This window comes from Alexandromys fortis, unplaced genomic scaffold (assembly GCF_014885135.2).
Source record: "Alexandromys fortis isolate MF-2015 unplaced genomic scaffold, M_Fortis_MF-2015_v1.1 scaffold_250, whole genome shotgun sequence".
Taxonomy (NCBI): domain Eukaryota; kingdom Metazoa; phylum Chordata; class Mammalia; order Rodentia; family Cricetidae; genus Alexandromys; species Alexandromys fortis.
In genome coordinates, this window is record NW_026068128.1 from 1,472,288 (window position 1) to 1,492,802 (window position 20,515).

General features: G+C 48.7%; 1 protein-coding gene across 1 annotated transcript in view; it reads left to right on the forward strand.

Annotated features, from left to right (window-relative positions):
• The window catches only part of Galnt18 (polypeptide N-acetylgalactosaminyltransferase 18), a 308,794-nt gene that overhangs the window by 160,277 nt on the left and 128,002 nt on the right, over positions 1-20,515 (forward strand). Inside the window, exons 2-3 of the mRNA XM_050125905.1 lie at positions 1,804-1,996; positions 16,089-16,255. Coding sequence (XP_049981862.1) covers positions 1,804-1,996; positions 16,089-16,255 — 360 coding nt within the window. The remainder of the gene's footprint in view (positions 1-1,803; positions 1,997-16,088; positions 16,256-20,515) is intronic.

Consider the following 20,515-nt stretch of genomic DNA (forward strand, 5'->3'; position numbering starts at 1 on the left):
CAGGCACATATCTTGTGTTCTCTGTGTGTCCGAAGAGGATCAGTTAGGATGATGGGCGGTGTAGGCATGTTTAGGAAAAGGCCATGGCTCAGGCTTGGCTGATGTTAATGAGTTACACCTCCAACCCAGTGGGTGGTCAGAGCCTCCAAAGGAGAAGTTCTTATGCTTGCTCCCACTGGGAGTCTGGGGGGCGACTAAGAGTCCCTTTATGCCTGCATCTATCTCTTCTCACTCATATATATCATCCCTGCATCTCCTTGCTTGGGTCTGCTTTCTGAACTGCCAAGCACTTTTAACCATGCCAGATTTCCTGCCTCTGAAGCCCTCTGGGGTGCCAGGGATGCTGGGAGCTTGAAGCATCCCTCTGCGAGCAGGCAAAATCACTCTTCCCAGAGCAGCTCTTAGTACAGTGAGTGACTCAAGAGTAGGTGGCCATCTGGAGGACGGAGTGCCCAGATCTGGAAGACCTGAGGACCCTGGCCTTGTTTCCAGCCTGTGTCTTCAGGTGTGTTGTATACCTACTAGTGTTGTGGGAACTCCTTCAGCAGTAGCCTTTTAGATACCGGCCCATCTGGGGCATAGTCTGAGGTACTATAAGCACAGGTGAAAGGCCTGCATGCCCCTTTTTTCTGCTGGATTTGGTTCCCTGCTTCCAGTGCCCACAGAGGACTGTGAATCTCTATACTAACTGTGTTTTATCCCCAAATAAACACACCTTTGTTAGACTCCATTCTGGGCTATTGTGGATCTCTTTAATACATCTCCATACAGCTCTATACAGACAGCCAAGGGGACCTAACAGGTACCCTATAACTCCTCCTGGTCCAGGCTTACTACTCCAGATCTCTGTCCGGTTCCAGGCCCTGGGCTCCACCTTCTGTGTTCATGGCATAGAGGGCACCAGGTCCACTGTCATTTCTTTAAGTGGTTTTCCTGACTGTCTGTCCCAGGACACTAGTTTAAGTTTTGGCCTAAAAGCTGTGCTAGGCCTCTTACTGGGCATCAAAGAGGGATTAGGGGACCCACTCCTGTTGCTGTTCCCGGTTGCCATGGATTATGTGTTCACTGGGAGACATACACTCACCTAAGTGTTTCATGTGTTATCTTCTGCAGTCCTCACGGGTCTCAGATCTGTGATCTCACTTGGAAGGAAGGGAGGCATGGTCTTAGGGAGGCTGGTGCTCACTGTGGCCTCACAGCTCAGGTATGGTGGAAGAGAATCTGAATCTCTGACCAGGCAGACCCAAAGCCAATGGTCTAGCCAGAAACGTCCCCTCCGTGTGCCTGTGGAGACGCTAGAAAACTCTGAACTGCCTTTGAACCTGAAGGGGGATGTCTCCATAATCCCCAGGAGTCCAGGGAGCAGTTCTAAGAGTGTGTAGCAAGTTGCTGTTACCTTGGTCTGGACGTCTCTGTCTAGGTGGTGCCGGTCCAAGACTCTAGGGGATGTGGTACAAGAGGGCAGTCTGGGGAAGAAGCAGAAGCCCACCTAGGAGGCTGGGCCAATATTCTTGGCAGAAGAATAGACTGGAAAATGCAGCGTTTCTGTGTTAGCATGCCAGATTCATAATCATCCACTTCGTGGTAGCTCCTGCTGGGTATATTTCTATATCTCTGAAGGCAATAGTTATTGGGTGGATGGCATGATAGAGTCCTGGGTGAATGAATCTTTGAGAACCATGAAAATCCCCATCTCTACTCACTCCTTGAGGAAGGGCTCATGGAAGGAAGGGAAAAGGCTTGGTGTTGGCATCTGCAGGCTTCTGCTCTGACCCACTGTCTCCTTGTCCCTTCTTTCTCCAGAGGCTCCTGCCAAGCCTGAGGAGGCAGAGGCTGAGCCCTTCACGGACTCCTCCCTGTTTGCACACTGGGGTCAGGAGCTCAGCCCCGAAGGCCGGCGTGTGGCCCTGAAGCAGTTCCAGTACTACGGCTACAACGCCTACCTCAGTGATCGGCTGCCCCTCGACCGGCCCCTGCCAGACCTCAGACCCAGTGGGTGAGCAGTCAGTGGCCAGGCTCTTGCTATCCTTGCTATGAGGCCATGGGTCCTCACAGTGCTGGAACAGGGCCAGGACCGGGGGGAGGGGCCAGATGCCTGCGTCTCTCTCCCATCTCAGCCAAGGCCTACCCTCTCGGCCTCAGTTTCCCTTTTGCTGAGGAGGGGGACAGCTTCCTTCTATTAGAGATTTTGGGGATTAATAACACAAATTATCCCTTATAGGCACCAGAATGATCTAGCAGCCCCACTAATATGTCATTTTAAACCAATTAACTAGAACTTTTTTCCTTAAATTAGTTTTTTAAAAAATATATCTGTCTTCCAAGGTGAACAAGTCATTACATCTGACAGAGAAGTCTGCCTTTTTGTTACACAAGGATATTTCTTTAAGGTTCAGCTAGAATCTTTATTATTCATAATTATTAAAATTTGGGCACGTACCATAGTGAGAAAATCTCATTAACTTTTGTGAGCTCCCCCATATCTTCATTGCCCCTTTCCTCCTCATATTTAAATGTTCCTTAAAGCTGCAAACCATAGTAAGTTTCTCTTTGGGGTTTTCAGGAAAGACTGTGTAGCTGAGCTTAGAAGGGATGGCTTTTTATATCAGTGGTTCTCAATCTGTGGGTCGCGACTCCTTTGGAGCTCAAATGACCTTTTCACAGGGGTCACCTAAGACCATTGGAAAACACAGATTCACATTGTCATTCACAACAGTAGCAAAATTACAGTAATGAAGTAGCAACAAAATAATTTTATGGTTGGGGGTCATCACAACGGGAGGAAGTGTATTCAAAGGTCACAGCATTAGGAAGGTTGAGAACCACTGCTTAGAGAGGGTTCAACTCAGCTCTTTCAACATTCACTGAGCACTTACTGAGTGCTGGATGGTCAAGTGTGGCTGTCCCTGGCCTGAGGAGAAGGTGGCTGCAGATCTGGGGACCTACAAAGGGGGAGAAGGGTGTGTGTGTGTGTGTGTGTGTGTGTGTGTGTGTGTGTGTGTGTGAGTGTTTAAAGATGCTTTATAAGTTTTGTGTCTGTGTGCGCACAAACCGGCACACACTTGGTTACTGAGTCTCCATTGCAGAGAGGAGGGAACAGAAGCTCGGAAAGACTGCCTACACTGCCCGGTGTCCTTAGACTCAGAGCTGGGATGGGAAGTCAGGCAGTCTGGCAACAGAATTCGGTCAGGTAACCTCTGTGCTGTACCGCCGTGAGGTGGCAGTTTGTGTCACTGTCGTGGGACTGAGGGACTGCTTTCCACGGCACTAAGTGTTGACTGGCCAGTTTCAGAGAGGGCCAGGTCTGCATGTCTATTTTGGAAAACAGTAACCCGTTATCAAGGCTTGGGGTGCTGCACTGCTACAGTACCTGCCCCCCGGAGGCTTCCCATGGGGTATGCCTCTGCTCCTGCCTCTCCTTTACATGGCCTCTGTGATCCAACCCTCCTCATCTGCCTGTGCTCAGAACAAAGCACTGTCACAGTGAAGGATTCATTCAGTTGGTCCCTGAGTTTCATGGATTTCTTCATTGAATGAGTGTTTCTTGAACACGGAGTTTTTTTTTTTTTTTTTACCAGACACTAGCAAAGCACAAGGCAACAAGGCAGTCCAGACTCCTGGAGCACACTGGGTGGGAGTCCAGATAAGATAGATTTCTGCAGAACTTGCTGATACCCTTTGGGAATAACCATTCTGGTGGCCTCCAATAAAATGGGGGCATAGCTTTTATACCCATGGATGCCTTTGGTGGTCTCTCTGGCAGGGAAGTGGCCTGGAACGTGATACTTAGAGGGAACCTCCTAGTTCCACCTCTCCTGGAGAAAAGGAAAGAGAGACAGAAGTGGCAACAGCTTTTTCTACCTCATTTATCAAGAGAGACTTTCTCTTCCAGTGGCGTTGGGTGAGATCATACTACATCAGCCTCTTGAGGAACACAGCTGCCCAGTGGACCACCAAAGAGCCAGCATATTACCAAAGACTACCCCTTGAGAGGCTTGAGGTCTGGGCAGTGACTTCCTTGTTCCCTTCTGAGTTGGAAAGAGACAGTGCCTCAGGATTGAAGGGAAGACACCTCCTTTCTGCTTAGCTGAATGTCACTATGTCCCTTATGGGCAGTGAACTAGGTGCCAATGTGAAGTTTTCAATATGGGCCCTATCCTGTCTCTAACATCTAAACCCTTTGTTTTTGCCACTGAACCCCAAAATAACCAGGGGCAAAATTAGAAAAGAGCAAGCCAGTGTTACACACATGTATCAGAAGTCACCGAACTGCACATTGGCTGTCTGTGTGTCGGAGTAGACTTAAGTCAAATAGCAACATGTTGAGAAAAATGAAGCTGAGAAGAGATCAGGGGACCCTCTGTCCCTGGGGGAGTGAGGAGGGTGGTGACCCAGGGGACACTACTGAACTCATGAGTATGGAAATGGCTGGGAAGGAGCACCATGCGGAGCTGAGGCAATGGCCACTCGGGAACCGTGAGGGCAGGTGGGTTTGCCACCCCAGTGACAGCAGATCAGGTGGAGGCACATTCCTGCCCTCAGCTCCCTTGTGTTGCAATGACAGACTCAATATGCTCTTTCCTCACACAGTGGCTGTTCTTTCCAAACAGTGGCCACGGAGGAATCCAAGGGCAAGTGCCTACCCTAAGGGGTGTGTGGGCATGATTAAAAGGCTTCCTGTACCAAATCTGTCGGTTTCCATGGCAACAAACGCTATGGCCTGTCTCCAAGGTAGCTCAGGGCAGAGCCCTGGGCAATGGCTGCTTTTGGTCTCTTGCTTGCGGACCTTCAGACACTCCTGAGTCCTTTCTCTCCAGTGTCCCTGGGGTTCATACCCCTCCCTCTCAGGGACTAGCCTACACTAACTCTTGGATTGGCAAGTATGTTAGGCACTAGGATCAGGGCATCAAGAGTTGGTCTTCACAGGGTAAGTCTATTTTCTACAATCATGAATGAGAGCTACTGTGACAGATCCACATTCGAGCCCAAATCCAGAGCCAGAGGGAGAGAGCCTGTGCCAATATCAGGGGAGGGATGGGACAGGATGGTAGCATTGAAGGAGTCAGGCACTAGGACCCTGGGGAGCATGTAATGGTCCTAGGGCAGGAGGGCATTACAGTGGGAGCTTGGATGCGAGGGCTAGACAGCTAGATGGCATTGCTGGTGATGCTGCCCTGAGGCTGGCAGATAGCACCCGTGCTGTGTGCCAGGGCTCTGCATATGCTCTCCTGCAGCTTGCTGCTGCACTTGATCTTCATGCCACATTCCAGCAGTTGCTACCGTTCCGTTATACATGGGAGAATACTGAACCCTTAGAAGACTGAGAAACCTTTGGGCTAGGGAGAGATTAAATCAGTAAAGTACATGAGGACCTGAGTCCTATCCCTTAGAGCCCATGCCAGAACGCCTGGTGTGATAGCGTGTTTGCAGTCCTAGCACTGGGGAGGTGGAGACAGGTGGATTCCTTGAATTGCATGCAGAAGAAGTGAGAGACCCTGTGTTATTTTTAGCCGTCAACTTGACACAAGCTAGAATTACCTGGGAAGAGAGCTTCAGTTGAGGAGTTATGTAGGACAAGTTGGCCTGTGGGGAACTGTCTTGACTGTTAGTTGATGAAGGAAGACCCAGCCCACCGTGGCCAGCTCCTTTCCTTAGGCGCTGAGCCATAAACTGCATGAGACAGGAGAAAGCAAGCAAGCCTGCGTCTATTCTCTTTTTACTTACTCTTGACTGGTGGCTTGATGCGACTAGCTGCTTGATTTCCTGCCTTAACTTCCCTGAAATGATGGACTGTAATTCGGAATCATAAGCCAGGTAAACCCTTCCTTCCCCTATGCTGCTCGTCAATCAGGGAACTTGCCATGGCAACAGAAATGGAACGAGGATAGCCCTGACTCACACAAACAAAGAGGAGAGGGCTGAGATTCCCCTACCCTAAGGATCTGTGTGTGTGTGTGTGTGTGTGTGTGTGTGTGTGTGCTCAGGTTCTCAGAGGTGCTCTGGCAGAGGCAGTGATTTATGTGTTCTCAGGACTCCGAGATACCACCTTGTCCCTTCCCTGACCCTGCCCAGGAGAGCTGCTCTGACTTGGGATGTTGTCTCTGGAGAAGCAGAGGTCTGTGAAAGAAGGTTGCTGCCAGAAGCAACCACAGGACGAGAGGTGAAATAAACTCTCTTCTAAGGGCTGTGCTGCCCACATTGGAAATGCTCACAGTGTAGACATGACTGGCAGGTCACTCTCAAACTGAAGCACTCTGGGAAGAGCCTTCTGACTCTCCCTAACGTTAATGAAGCTCCTTGTGAGCCAAGAGTGTGATTAGTTGTTCTTGAAGAAGCAATAATCTCAAACTTTCATGTAATATCTTACAAGAGGAAGGTGACAATGCTGTTCTTCTTTGCTGTTGGACCTTATCTTCATAAATGGATTGTAAGGGACACAGAGGAAGTGGGCTGCGCACCCTGGGAGAGATGCTGGGTTCCATGACAGGTAATGTTTCTGTGTAGGTTATAGATTAGTAAGTAGTCAGATTTGCTTCTTTAGCCTCCAGAACCAGATTTCTTGGTTGAAAGTTGGGTGACCTTATCCAGTAAGTTACCTAGCCTCTCTGTTTTTGCTTACAGATAGAATTCTGTTCTTTAGAGAGAGCAAGACAAAAACTGTAATATATTTGGGGTCTGGTGCATTCTTCCTAGCATGCAGTTGCTCTTGTTATCTGGGTCTGTTGTTTGAACTGACTTATAGGACAGAGGTAGAGAAGAAGCAGTATGGTCTTAACTTGGCCACCTGGAGGACCACGGTGTGGACAGGGGATAAGGGTGGAGCAGGGCTGTGGCAGCCGATGAGAGCAGATAGGTACTCTGGGGGACATCACACTGTAGTCCCCATGGAAAACTGCCTCCTCATCCTGAAACCTGAAGATAAAGGTTGAGCCCAAGCTGGACTTGGCTGGACAGCAAAGAGACCTTGCTCTCCTTGGCAACCAGTCTTCTGTGACAGATCTAGGGACCCTGTCTTCATTTTTCCTGATAGATTTAGGGAACTCATCTTCTTTTACCTATACAGATCCCCAAGGATCTTCCTTTCTCTCCAAATCTAGATGTACCTCTTCTGTGCCAGCAAATCTAGATGATACCCCTTCTATTACAAAAGATCTAGGAGACCCGCCTTCCCCTGTCCCTGCAGATATAGGGAACCCACCTTCCCCTGCCCCTGCAGACCTAGGGGACCCACCTTCCCCTGCAGATCTAGGGGACCTACCTGTCTTTGCCCCTGCAGATATAAGGGACCTACCTGAACCTGCTCCTGTCCCCTGCCCTTGCAGATCTAGGGGCCCCAGTTTGCTTGCCCAGACAAATCTAGCGTTCCTACTTTTTCCTGCCCCAGCGCATCTGCTCTGCCTCCCGTTCCTTGAGCCTAGATGCCACAGATCTGGTCTGTTCAGCCACAGATCTACCAGGCAGAGCCACCTAATAAAACTTTCCACCAGAGCCTGCTGACTTTTGCTGTCTGAGCAACTGTTCATTTAACTCCCATACTCTCCAGATCGCTCAGATGGTTGGGGAACAAATGAGCTCACTGCTTCCGGGTATTGTTTACACTGCAGCTGACGGCACTCCTGTGTATCTTTGCTTATCTGCATGGTAGATCCTTTCTCTGCATTGATAAAAATCAGCAGAAAGGATGTTAATTAAACTTCTGCCTCTGAGAGTATCGATGATCACACGCGCTCAGCAGCTCACTCCTTAATAATTCCTGGGCTACATTCTGTTTCTAGACCTTGCCTGGATCATTCTTCTCTGTGCAGATGGCTGGAACTCCAAGATCTCAGGTGCCATTGTCTTTTCCACATCTGGAGTAGTCTCTGAAACCCTGTCTATGCTAAGTACCCCTACTGTTGAGCTATTATCCCTTTGTTGGATGTGGAATTTTGTTCCTGTCAAGCTGGGAGTATTATGTAAGCTGACTCCATTCTTGTCCTGTCTTGATGGAGTCTCCACCAGCACAGTGCTCATGGCTGGATCTGCTCTCCTGGTCATGAGGCTGAGTTTTCCTTCAGAAGTCTGTCACCAGTCACTGTACTTTCTGAGAATCGCCCTGCTGAACACTGAGCCAGGTGCTGTGAATTCCCGGTGTGCAGACAAGTCCGGATTTCATGTAGCTCACATCTGACAATGTGTCGCAATCACATAAGCTGTGCATGGCAGTAGCGTGCAATGGCGTGAGGGCAAGCAAGCCAACAGCAACAAAGGGAAAGCAAAAGCCAGGGTATCATGGAACTCGAATGGTTTCAACCAGGAAATGGAGAGAGTGCCTGTGTGGACCATTTGGGGTTCTTTGTGGATGAGACAGGCTGTGGAGGTGGGAGGCGTGGCTTGAGGAAACCTCTTTGTTCCATTTCTACTGCATCGTTCCCAGTCATCCTTGTCCATGTCAACGGTTGCTCGGTTGCTCGTTTGTCAGTGCTCTGCTTCCTGCCCTGGGCTTATGCTTCTGCCCCCTTATAGTATCTCACATTGAAGGTCCCCTCAAGAAAGCCTACGATAGGCTTCCTGGTCTCTCAATATCATCAAATCTGACTACTTAGCACTCCCGTTGTGTAGCTATGAGCATTCCCTTCTAATTGAAGCCTTCCCTTCTGGGTGGAGGATAGAGTTTCTTACAACTCACTAGAGGGCTGGGCAACTCAGAAAAGTGTGAGAGTAACAAAGCTTTTCCCCAAGATTAGATGAGCTGTGGACAGTTAGCAGGGAAGGACTGTCTTCTGCAGAGCTACCTTCAAGATGCCCTCGCCTATGCTGGAAAGGTCCTTTGGTCATTCAGCTGCCTTTGAGTCATCTACATTCTTGTAAGTAGCCCCAGTGAGTCCTCTGATTCACCAAGATAGGCTGTCATGGAACTGCTTTCGTGGTCTGCTGTTGGTGCCCTATTTGGGAAGCTGGACATCTGCTCACATCCTCCTGGGAAAAGTCATACAATAGGCCCTGAGCAAGGCTGCCTTATAGGTCAAAATTAGGTCTATTTGTCAGTATGTGAGGCTTAGAAGTCAGTCACTGGCCCCCTCAGTTATAGGCCAAGTGACAAGGCCACATGCAAGGCAGAAAATGTCCCTGGGGCTGGTTCTGTCAAAGACAGTAGTGTAACTGGGAGGAAAGCTCAAGCTTCCATGCCCATGGGTCTTTAACACACTGGCAAGACATAAAATTCACTCTCCAGTCCTCATGCAGAATTGGCAGCTTAGGAGTGAGGCTTCCCAGCAGGGTTCCTTGGTGCCACTGACACACCTGTCTCCCTGGACACACCTGTCTCCCTGGACACACCTCTTGCGGCACAGAAAGCAAGGCGGCAGCATCAGGCAGCAGGGCTTAACAGTTAGATGAACCCAGGCTTAATTAAGCCCCAGAGGATAAATTCCCACCTCAGCTGCGTTTCCTTCATCTATGCAGCAGGGACAAAGACACGGAATGGTTTGACAGTTGTTGGGAACAATAAAACAATGGAAAAGAACAAAAGCATGCATGCTGTATGGAATGAAGAAAATACCCTTTACTCCTCTTACTCCAAGGGGCTCTGTGGAAAGTCTGGAGAGAAGTGATAGGCATGCAGGAGTCCCTTCGCTCTGAAGCTTTTGAAGATGTGTATGCCAGCCAGAGGGGGGTCGGCATCTCGACTTTTCTCACACCAGTGAGAATCCTCTCATTACCTCATCCTTGGGTCTCCTGGAAGGCCAATATCCTGGAAGCCAACAGGTGTGAGTGTCCACATAGTCTGGAAACACTGGAAATTAGAAGTAGCCAAAGTGAGGTCACAGGAACACCGTGCATGTTATGTGGGTACATGGAACATAATGTCTGGTGTAAGGACACTGGCATCTAGGGCCAGCAGGAGACCTGGAATGACAGCAGGAGACCTGAGGGACAACAGGAGACCCAAGGGACAACAGGTATTGCTGATCTTGAGGGCTACAAGGTCTCCCTGAGCTTACGTTCTAGGCTGCTAACGATTCACTTCAACACCATATTCTGATCGTAGCTGGGAGGGGAAGTTTAGGAAGAATGGCCAGGACAGCCTCCCTCGGGAATGGTGACCCCAGAGTGTCATCTTCTCACTTTCTTTGCTCAGGTACCACTCTTGGCCGCACTCTCAGAACTCCAGCACAGAAAAGCCCCGCCCCCAAAGCACATTGGCATCTCCTTTGACCTCGTTCTGGGAATGGTGTTCTCCATCCTTCCACCTCGTAGATCAAACTGCCCCATGAGTCATTTATGGACAACAACCTTGTCCATTTGTTGAGGTCAATGAAAGGGCAAAGACGGCCAATTCAACATGGGGCTGCCCAGCTGTAGGGCATGAGGACTCATTTCCTTTCTTGACAGCCAGAGCTGAGCATGGTCTCATACCAGGTCCACTGCTTCCCTTCCTCTCATATCAAACTCTTGATAGAAATTTGTCTTGGAAATGACTCAAACCAATCTGGGGCTAAATCTTCAGAAAGGCTCCCTAGGTTGCCTTGTGTCTCGTCTCTGCATCTCTTTTTGTGTACAGAGATCAATGGAGTGGAGTTTATCGGGGCCATCAATTCAGCTTCTTGGGCAGTCCCGACACTCCCCTCAGCTACACCTTGTTTTTATTTCTAGCAGGGAACAGCTTGACTTTGAGCCGGAGTGAAAATAAAGAAGAGAGCTTTTATAGCTTCATTGTACAGGGGAAAGAAAGTGTGTCTCCTCAGAATGAGGCAGGGCTGGCGTTAAGAGTTAAGTGTCCTTAAATAAGGACAGGTTGATGACATTCTTGTAGTGTCTTTGCACTGCAATCTTCATGCCCTTCATTACAGAGGCGAACACAGACAGGGAGAGCAGGGTCAGCTCTCAGGTGAGTGGCAGGGTGGCTCTGAGCTCTGGTTTGTGTGCAGCGTGTCCTCAAAGGCCCATGTGTTGAAGGCTTGAATACCAGCCATGTTGCTATTGGAAGGCAGCAAAGCCCTCAGGGGGCGGGACCCAGCAGAAGGAAGCTAGCTTATTGGCAGGGCAGCTTTGAAGGAGATATTTGCACAGAACCTTGTTGGGCTTTGCTTCCTGCCCACCATGATCAGCAGGGTGCACTGCCGTGACAACAGCAGGGACAGATGACCAGAGGCTGAACCTCAGGAACCACGAGGAGAAATGTACCTTTCCTCCCTTCACCCTGAGTTCTCTCGGGTGTTTGGGACAGCAGTGGCAAGCCGACTAACACTCCGAGAAAGCATCTTAACTAGGGTGATGTGGACCAGAAGTCATGGTGACTGGATGGATCCAGGAGCTAGGTGCACTCATTCCTTTTACATGTAACCACGCTATGTAACAAAAATGAGCCAAGAGAAGATGTGTTTGTTTTGACTTCTTTTCCAGAGGGTTCAGTGTATGGTTGTGGCATCTAAAGCATGGGGAGGAAGCAACATTCATCATGCTGGACAGGAAGCAGAACATGAGGAAGACTCTGGGGATCAAGTATAACTCTGAAAGCCATACCCTCCCCCAAGGGCTCTGCCAACCAGGGGCCAAGCATTCAATGTATGAACCTGTAGGGCACACTTCCCAGTCCAACAGGAGGGCCAGATCCTCTCCGTGCTGTGCGAGAGAGAGCAGAGGCTACAAGGTGATTGCTGAACTGTCAGGAGAAGCCAGCTCGAGTCTAGGGCAGGATCACAGAACTTGAGTCCATTATTGCCTTCCTCTGTGGCATTTCTGGAAGCGTGTTTCTGTTCGGGACTCCAGCAACAGCCATCTGTCCCACGTCCGGCATCCTGGAGTGACAAAGAGGGCTATCGCCGGCTAATATGTGTTTATTTTGACTGATGTGGTCTGCCTTTTCTCTTTCTGCTTCCTTCCCTCAGCAATGCAAGCTCTGCTTCGGTGCCGAGTAGAAAAATTGTAACCGCAGCTACATGTGTGTAGCAGGCGGGGAACTGGGGAGGATTTGGAAGGAAACGTTTTCAACAAATCAGCAGAATGTCTACTCTTTTCCAGGCACTGTGCTAGGCACGGGTAGGCTGTGAGCAAAGCCATTCTTGGCCCTCAGGAAACGCACGGTCCGTGGACAGGGTGGCCAGCCATCCTAGCTTGTGTGAAGCAGTCATTGTTCCGAAGTGGAGAAAAGTCCAGACAAATCACCTTCCCTAGCTGCTGTGGTAGCAAGGGATGTCCCTTGTAACCGTGGGTGGTGGTAAGGTACTGCCTGGGAGGAAGACAGAGTATGCAGTAATTTCTTCAGCCAAGTGCGTTCTGTTCACTGCATGTATGATCAAAGAGCCTCAAGCTTGCTCAGCAAAAGACTTTTGGGTGATCTTGTCTTCCCATGGTGAAAACACGAGAGAGATTCAAGGCTTGTCCGAGGTCACGCAACATGGGAGGCCGAGCTGAGCAGGGTGCCTTCATCCCTGCTGTAATGCCTGGTGGGGCTTCTCACCCCTCTCCTCACACAGACCCTTTCAGGCAGGTGTGGAAAAACTAAAGGGGGGGGGGGAGAAGGTGCCTTGGGTTGGGAGGGACCCACCATGATCAGAATCCCAGTAAAGAGGGGGAAAGAAGGCTTCAAAGGGGTGAGTACATTTGACCTCAGGGTGCCATTTAACAGAGACTGAAGAACTGCGGCCATAAATGCAGGTAAAGACATACAGTCCAACAAGAGCCTGCATCCAAGACAGATCAGTGGTGTGCGGATAAGGTCCAGGCTGCACAGAAGATAAACATGCCTACTTGTGCTCTGTTTGATGCCCAGACACTGACTGACCACCTACTATGTCCAAGTCCTTGTTTAAGTTGAAAAGCAATCCTTGCTCTCAAGGAACTATATTTGCTGGCACTCAGGGAGAGTTTATAAATGAGTGTGGGTATGACATGATGTATCAGGGTTCTCTTATGTCTCTCATTATGTTTGGAGAATGACCACCTGGAAACGGACTTACAGGGGCCATCATGGCTGTCACGGGGAAATTTAAATGGGGAATCTAGGTAACCATGGTCAGAAGTAAGGGAGGAGACTGGGGGAAGACATGGTGATTAACTCTGTCTCTGGAAAATGATCTGAAAAGGCAGAAGTGAGAATCTGAAAACTGAATTTGCAGGAAACCCTGGGCAGGTAGAGGGGTCAAGGGTCACTCATCGCTCATGAGGTTTCCCAGTGAAGACAATGAACTTGGACCGTACAGTGACATCACTGGGAGGCGTCCACTGTCCTCAAAAGATTAAAAACCAGGGCGTCATTTGACCTTGTGTGGATCACTTTTGTTTAAGGTTTGTTTTTACATATATGTATCCCCCCTCTGATGTGTGTGTGTGTGTGTACGAGCACATGTGTGTGCCACATATGTTCAAGTGCCTAAAGAGGCCAGAATATGTGGATTCTGCCTGATGTAAACTTTGAGAATTGAGCTCAGGTCCTCTGGAAGAACAGCAAGTGCTCTTAACCACTGAGCAATCTTTCCAGGCCCATGTGGCACTGCTTTTAACATGAACTTAGTAAGGAATGCACATGTCAGTATTCTCCCGTTTCCGTGCTCAGGGAAAGCCCCGCTGTCTGGTCTTGATTGCCTATCATTAATGAGTTCTAGCCAACAGAACTACCTGGCTGTCGTCCACAAACCTTCTCTTTGATTTTAATTAAAGTTGCATCCACCATAACAAAAGACAAAATGATCTCTGGGAAGGGTCTGATGAGCTGAAGAAATTCCTCCCTTCACTGTGGTTAGGCAGGGGACTTGTCTCTTGTCTAACCACTGATCCTGTGGCCTTGTATGATCCACTCTTCCTCACTGTTTAAGAGTCTGCTCAGATCTCCCCTCTTCACAGAGGGCTTCTTGACCATTCTCTGGAAGCGCTGTCCACACATCACGCTGTGCATGTTCCCTGTGCTTCTTTTCATCTGAACACTTGCATCGACTGGCTTCCATGTTCATCCATTTCTCTTGTCAAAGCATAAGCCCCATGAGGACAAGAATTTTGTCTGTGTCCCATTGTGCCCCAGTGCCTAGCCTCATCCCTACCAGGTATACGAGGCTCAGTAGGTAGTTACTCCGTTAAGAACAAGAACGAAAGTCTGCTGTGTCAGTCGTTAGCTTAATGGCTGCATTAAAATTACAAGTGTGAAGCATATTTGGGAAAAGGCTCAACTCCTTTCCCTCCCCCACCTCCCTTTGGTGAGAGAGAAGAAGAGCTGGAAATAGAATGGGAGAAGTTTCTGTAAATTTCTGGTAACCATAGAGACAGTGATTTTCGTTTATTAATCTCCCGCTCTTAAGCAGGCTGGGGCCCCATGGTGATTTCTCCAGATTGCTCCGTCTGGCTATCCTGCAGCCTTCCTCATTAAGATGAGCAGGGCCCTGCCTACCTTGCGGCACTTTAATTACTGTGAACGGAAGCACCGAGCTCCTGCGCTCATTACCTCGCGCTCTGACTTGGCTGCACCCCCGCTTTAGAACAAAGTAACACAGCGACCAGCCCTAAACCCCTGGAGCCTTTGGTGCCACGTGGTGGGTGTGGGTGGCTTCCTCCCCAAGCCTGGGGCTCTCTCCTTTCATTCGGCTGTCTTGAAGGTGAGGCTCAGAACCTTCTGGAAGAGCTTTTCATGAAACCTGCCCATGAAGGCTATGCTTTAGTGAAAAGAATGACCCTGGGAAGTGTGCTCTTCTTGTCTGGCCTCTTGTGGGATCTGATTTCATGGTTCTTTGCTCCTCTTCCCGTGCAGAAAGACATGGTTGGGGCAGCTCCTTTGGTGGCAGCTCTTCCTCGCAGAAGAGTTTGGTACAGATGTTCAGAGAGCAGAGTTGGAATTCTTCTACGTCAGTGAGCTTCCGTTAGAGCCATTAGTAGGGACCACTCAGCTATGAGTGACATTTGGTTTGGTCCTCCTGCTGCTCAATCAGTATTGGGACTCTGACTTTAATTTTCCTTTGGGTCCCTGATGATCGGGATGTGAAGAACACTCTCTGGAGTGAGGAAGAGTGGGTTCAACAGAGGCGTGTCTCTGAATGGAGTCTCAGCTCCCCTAAAGCTGGTCACCTAAGGTCTAACCTCCCTGCCTTTGGAAACGCTAAATCTTCCTTTTGGCTGAATTCTCCATCCCCTTGGTTTAGAAATGCTGAGCCATCCTTCCAGCAAATGTTCAGAGAGACCCGGCCACTGGCCATGTGTATCCCTAGTCAACACTTCTTAGCCTATGGCTCATGAACCCATCTGGGGTCACTTAACTTAATGTGGGGGTGTGAGAGGCATGAAAAGAGTGAAAGAGCTCTGAGTGCACAGAGACCAAAGCGTAGTTCAAAAGTCACACTCAGGATGAATCCAAGAAGTTTCTGGGGGCGCTCACCAGTGTTATGTCGCACCTCACGCAACGTCAGTTCTGAACGCTCAACACACGCACTTTGTACACCCCAGTGGCATCCGTGGGTGCTTCCTGAACCAGAGGGCCAGGGTCAAGATTGCAGCATTTTTACCAACTGTGCAAAGTTTTCAGACCCCGCAGAAACACAATATTTTAACTCTAGATAGCAGAACTGTTCATATATCCCGTCCACCGCCACTCCCATCTAGTTTAGTGTGCCTTTGGACTATGCTGTGCTGAAAAGACAGGCATATGGAGAGCCCTCATATATCAGTTTTGTCTTATCTTTAATAAATGATAAGTTTACTAAAGAATTTAAGATAAGTTGATTTTATCTTAATTAACTTAAGATAAATTAATTTTATAATGATTTATGATTAAAAGTTTGATTTAAGTATCTATTTTAGGCACCTATATACTCCATGTCACTTAAGAATTTCCCGAGTAAGAAGAGGTTATAGTTATTAGAAGTCTTAAGAAGCCCTGCACTGGGCACTTAGGTCCTGCTGTGCAGCTGCCATGGCCACCAACCCATTCTCATGTGCTTGTGGGCCAGGCTTTCAGTAGCTTTAGATTTGTGCTGCTCAAGCAAGACCCACCTTCAGCATACCAGAGATGAGGCCCTGGGTAGAACTTAAGCTTCTGAGCCCATCTGCAGACTTGAAGGAATTTGGGGTAGGCCCATTCCTGGTGTCACCAGCAGGTCTAAGAGCTCAGTCATTCTCCTTTCCAGGTGCCGGAACCTCTCGTTCCCCGACAGCCTCCCAGAGGTGAGCATCGTGTTCATCTTCGTCAACGAGGCGCTCTCGGTGCTGCTGCGTTCCATCCACTCGGCCATGGAGCGCACACCGCCACACCTGCTCAAGGAGATCATCTTGGTGGACGACAACAGCAGCAACGGTGAGTGCTCGCCTCCCTGGAGCCCAGGCCCTGGCCCGTGAAGGCCGCGGAGAGTCTGCGTCTTTGTGTTTACACTTCTCAAGGCTCCCAATGGCTGTCCCATCTAGGGGTGTCACCTTGGGGACAGATTTCATGATGGTCACTGCTTGGAAAGTCTGCGTGCATCCCAAAGAGGCTGGGAATTCAGGGGCTGACCGCTCTCTCTCCCAGCGTTCTAATGCAATAGGAGGCGATGCAAGGGCTTGAATCCGCCCCGCCTCACACACAGCGACTGTCTCCTGTGATGTATCATTTCACTGGTGGTGGTCCTCACCTTCACTTGGGTAGTTTTCAAACAGGAGTGAGGATGGTGCTGATGATGGGGATACTGATAGACATGAGCCAGATGAAAGCAAGTTGAGCTATTGGATATCTTTGCAAATCACTTGTTCCCCTTTAAAGTCCATGCTCTGTCCCCAGAAAGGCTCGAGACTGCCTCCAAGTGCCCTATTGAACTCTTCCGTGTGTCTCTTTCTCCAACTACTCCTATACCTTGGTGCATGTTCTGCATCCTCTGATTCCCACTCTCATAAATTCCCAGGACTCTCTGGACTTAAAGATCAGGTGTGGACAGCTGAGCAACCACTGTTCTCAGCAGAAACCACATCTGTGGATGTGTTTATGAAAATGCATAACTTTAAGAAACAATCAACTATTGTGTACGTGGATCACAAGTCCCTGAGCTTGCATTGCGTTCAAGCCTTCTCAGGTGTAGGTAGCAAATTTCCCAATGAATTGGTTGCTGTAATGAGGTGGGCTATTTGTGATTTTTTATCAATTAAAGCTGAAACATATCAGATAATTGAAATGCCTTTCATCTCAATAAGTGAATTTCCCTTTTCATTCTCTCGCCATGAGGTAAGAACCACAGGAGCAGAGCTGTGAGGGGACTGGAGAGCTTTCCAAAGGGAACGCTCATGGTTCACGTGCTTCATTGTTCCATGGACACAAAAGAAGGGGACATCAATGATGTGGGCAAGTTGGCAATACCTTTCTGAAGGAGGCGGTCAGGAGGGGGCTAGGAAAGGCCCAGCCTCCAGCTCTCCTGGTTCCCACCCTCACTTAGGATTCAGTGGAAGGATTCCCCAGAGAGTTGTGTGCCCTACCTCTCATCTCACACGAGGAGGTGAGGGGGGCAGAGCCTCTGTCACAGAGAGGAGGGCATTTCCAAATAAGCACCCCCCCAATCTCACTCCAACACGTTTGGTCATAGACTAAGGAAGAGATGCTGTTTGACTTTAATCTGTGTAGAAAGCGAAGGGATGCTGTGACTGGTATTCTAAGAAATCTAGACAAGGAGAGTGAGTCAGATGTGGAGGATTTCTTATGTGAATCCTTAAAATGCAGACTTTATTGTGTTAATGCTGGTAACCATCATATGGTTTTGGTGAGAGGAATAAGGGGTTGAAGACTGAGCAAAGGACAGGCTTGTCTGCTTTGTGATCCTGGTGGGGAAGGTGCCTCTGGAAGAAGGGGCATGGGTAGGGAGGTTCTTGCAGAAGGCTTGACCAGAAGTCTAAGACCAGGAGGACTGAGAAGAAAATACAAACCTGAGAGACATTACAGAGGAAGAATTGGTGGGACCTGGCATGGACAGAAGGGCCAAAAAAAAAGGGGACCAGGGCACTCGTGACTCAAAATTTCAAGCCAAGGTGATATAAGAGATGGTGGCCATTGTCCTGGGACATGGAGGTAGCAGAGCAGTGTGCTGGTGCCATGGTTACCCATGAATAATGTACATCAAAAAACATACTTGGGAGCTTTCAAACCCCCAGAAAGTTTGACAGCAATGGTACAATGAAGTAACTTGGCTGCAGGGGTGGTTACACTCAGCTGCATCGGTGATAAAGCTACATTCAGCTCCCTGTGCATACCCAAGTGAGAATCTGCATTTTGGGAGACCTGGGCAAAGATGTGTGAGCTGAAGCAGCATCCAGTATCCTGACTGTGGTATTGACGGTAGTGTGTACAAAGTTAGCAATGGCTATGGGATGTAGCTCATTAGTTGAGCACTGGCTTAGCATGCACAGGGCTCCAAGCTTCATCCTCAGTGCCACAAAATGTTTTTTTTTAAAAAAAATGTTAACATTAGGGAAGCTGGAATAAGGGTGCTTGAGCTGTTTTTCTACACTCTGTGTTTTTAGTAACTTCAAAATATGATGAATGCAAAATATGTGGTATTGCATGCCTATAATCGCAGCACTCCAGAGACAGAAGCAGGGGAATCTCTGTGAGTTCAATGCAAACCTGATCTACATAGCAAGTTCCATGCCAGCCAGGACTGCATAATGATATCATCTCAAAATAATAATTATTATTATTATAATCTGAAGCACAACTAATAAAAACTCAGAGACAGATATTGGGTTCAACCTGAAGACCAGAAAAGCAAAGCAGCCAGCCACTGGCTTTTTCCTCTATCTCAGTCCAAAATGGCGATCCTGCCTCCAGGAAACCTCAGAATGAGATTGAGCCTGAGTGCTGTCTCCTCCCATTTTATATTCCTCTCTAGTTCTGGGGTTAAGGATGTGCACCATTACTGCCTGGTTTCTATGGCAAATTCATGTGGCTACTGGGATTAAAGGTGTGTGTCATTGTGGCTACTGGGATTAAAGGTGTGTGTCATTGCTGCCTGATCTGTAAGGGTGGCCAGAGTGGCTCTTTTACTCTCTGATCCTCAGGCAAGCTTTATTTATTAAAATACAAATGAAATGCCACTCCAATAATTATTATAGTAGCTATTTTTATTATTACTATTACTACTACTACTAATAATAATACTAATAATTTTTAAACTGCCCAAAAGCTCTCCCATGAGATTCTACCTCATTAATTTTAAGCAGAGTCTGGAAATTGCTGTTTTTAAAACATCCTTAACAATCCATGGCTCTGACTGGCAGCCTGGATGAATAGACGAGATACGCCGTCACTCTCTGCACAGTTAAGTGTCACTGTGCACTGTGAAGGCTGAAGTGAGAAGTTGTGGATTCTAAGGTGCTCCCTGCAGAGGAAGAGTGACAGAGAAAAACCCTCTCTGCTAACCCTCACAACTTTCTGTGTGAAGCAGAGGTGGCAGTTGCGGAGTGTGCCTCACCTGCCGAAAGTGGTGAAGCAAACCTTATAACTGAACTGATCTCAGTGGCGTCCCTGCCCAGCCCGCTCCTTTCCCAGAAGACCAGCACAGAGAGCTACACAGAGGACGACAGGGGAGCTGAATCAGAGCCTCTTATGTTGAGTAAGGAAGCCGCATCTGGGGAGACAGGGTGTACAAAGAGAAGAACAGAGACTAAGAGCCCAGAAAGGTATTGATGGTGAGAGAGTCAGGACCAGGGAGAAGCCAGTGGACAGTGATAGGTGCTGATGGAATAGGAGCCATGGAAATCAGAAGCTAGTTATCTCCCATGGGATGAAAGAGCTCTAGGTTGCCCTAACCCGCAGGCAGATGGATGATACAGAGTCTGAGAAGAAGCCTCTGTGTCTGGAATACCTGACTCTGGAAGCCTTGGTATATAGCAGTGGTTGCACAAGGCTGGGGCTGGATATGATAAGCCAGAGGCAGAGGAGGAATCAAAGAGGGAAATTTACCATGAGGAATTTGACTCCAGGGGAAGACCACCAGCTAAGGAAAGGAGCTGGAGCAGTATTTCCTCAAAATAAAAATTTATCATCATCTACAGTAAGAAGTTTCCATCTGACCCAGGATAACACGCCCACCCATGCCCCTATACACACCACCCCTGATTGAAGCAGAACTTCTATGAAACAATGCCTACTCTTACAATGCACAAAGCATTCTGCCGTTTCCCATTGTAGTCTGTGCTATGACACTCAATTCTATTGTATTTTGTTCTATTCTCTCTCCTTTAGAGGCAGACTGTTCTCAAGACCACGAGCACATTTCAAAAGCACTTTGGTGAACTAGGGGAGCTGGGATCCAGGCCATTTCTGTAGTGATTAAATAGGTCTGAAGGGGAGTTACCTGAGTCCCTGGCACCAGAGGCACTGAGCAGGGGCTCTGGAGAAGCAGAAGATGGATCTGGGGTGCAGATGCCAAAGAGAACAATGGGTTCATCTGCTCCCCAGTCCAGAGGAACAGAGGATAAATGGTGAGCCAGCTGGAGGCAGTGGAGGTGTCGAAGGCACTCACAGTGCTAGGCTCAGTCCTAGGACCCATGGCCAGCAGGGGTCTAAGACTAGAGTGGCACTGTGTGGGATGGGAAG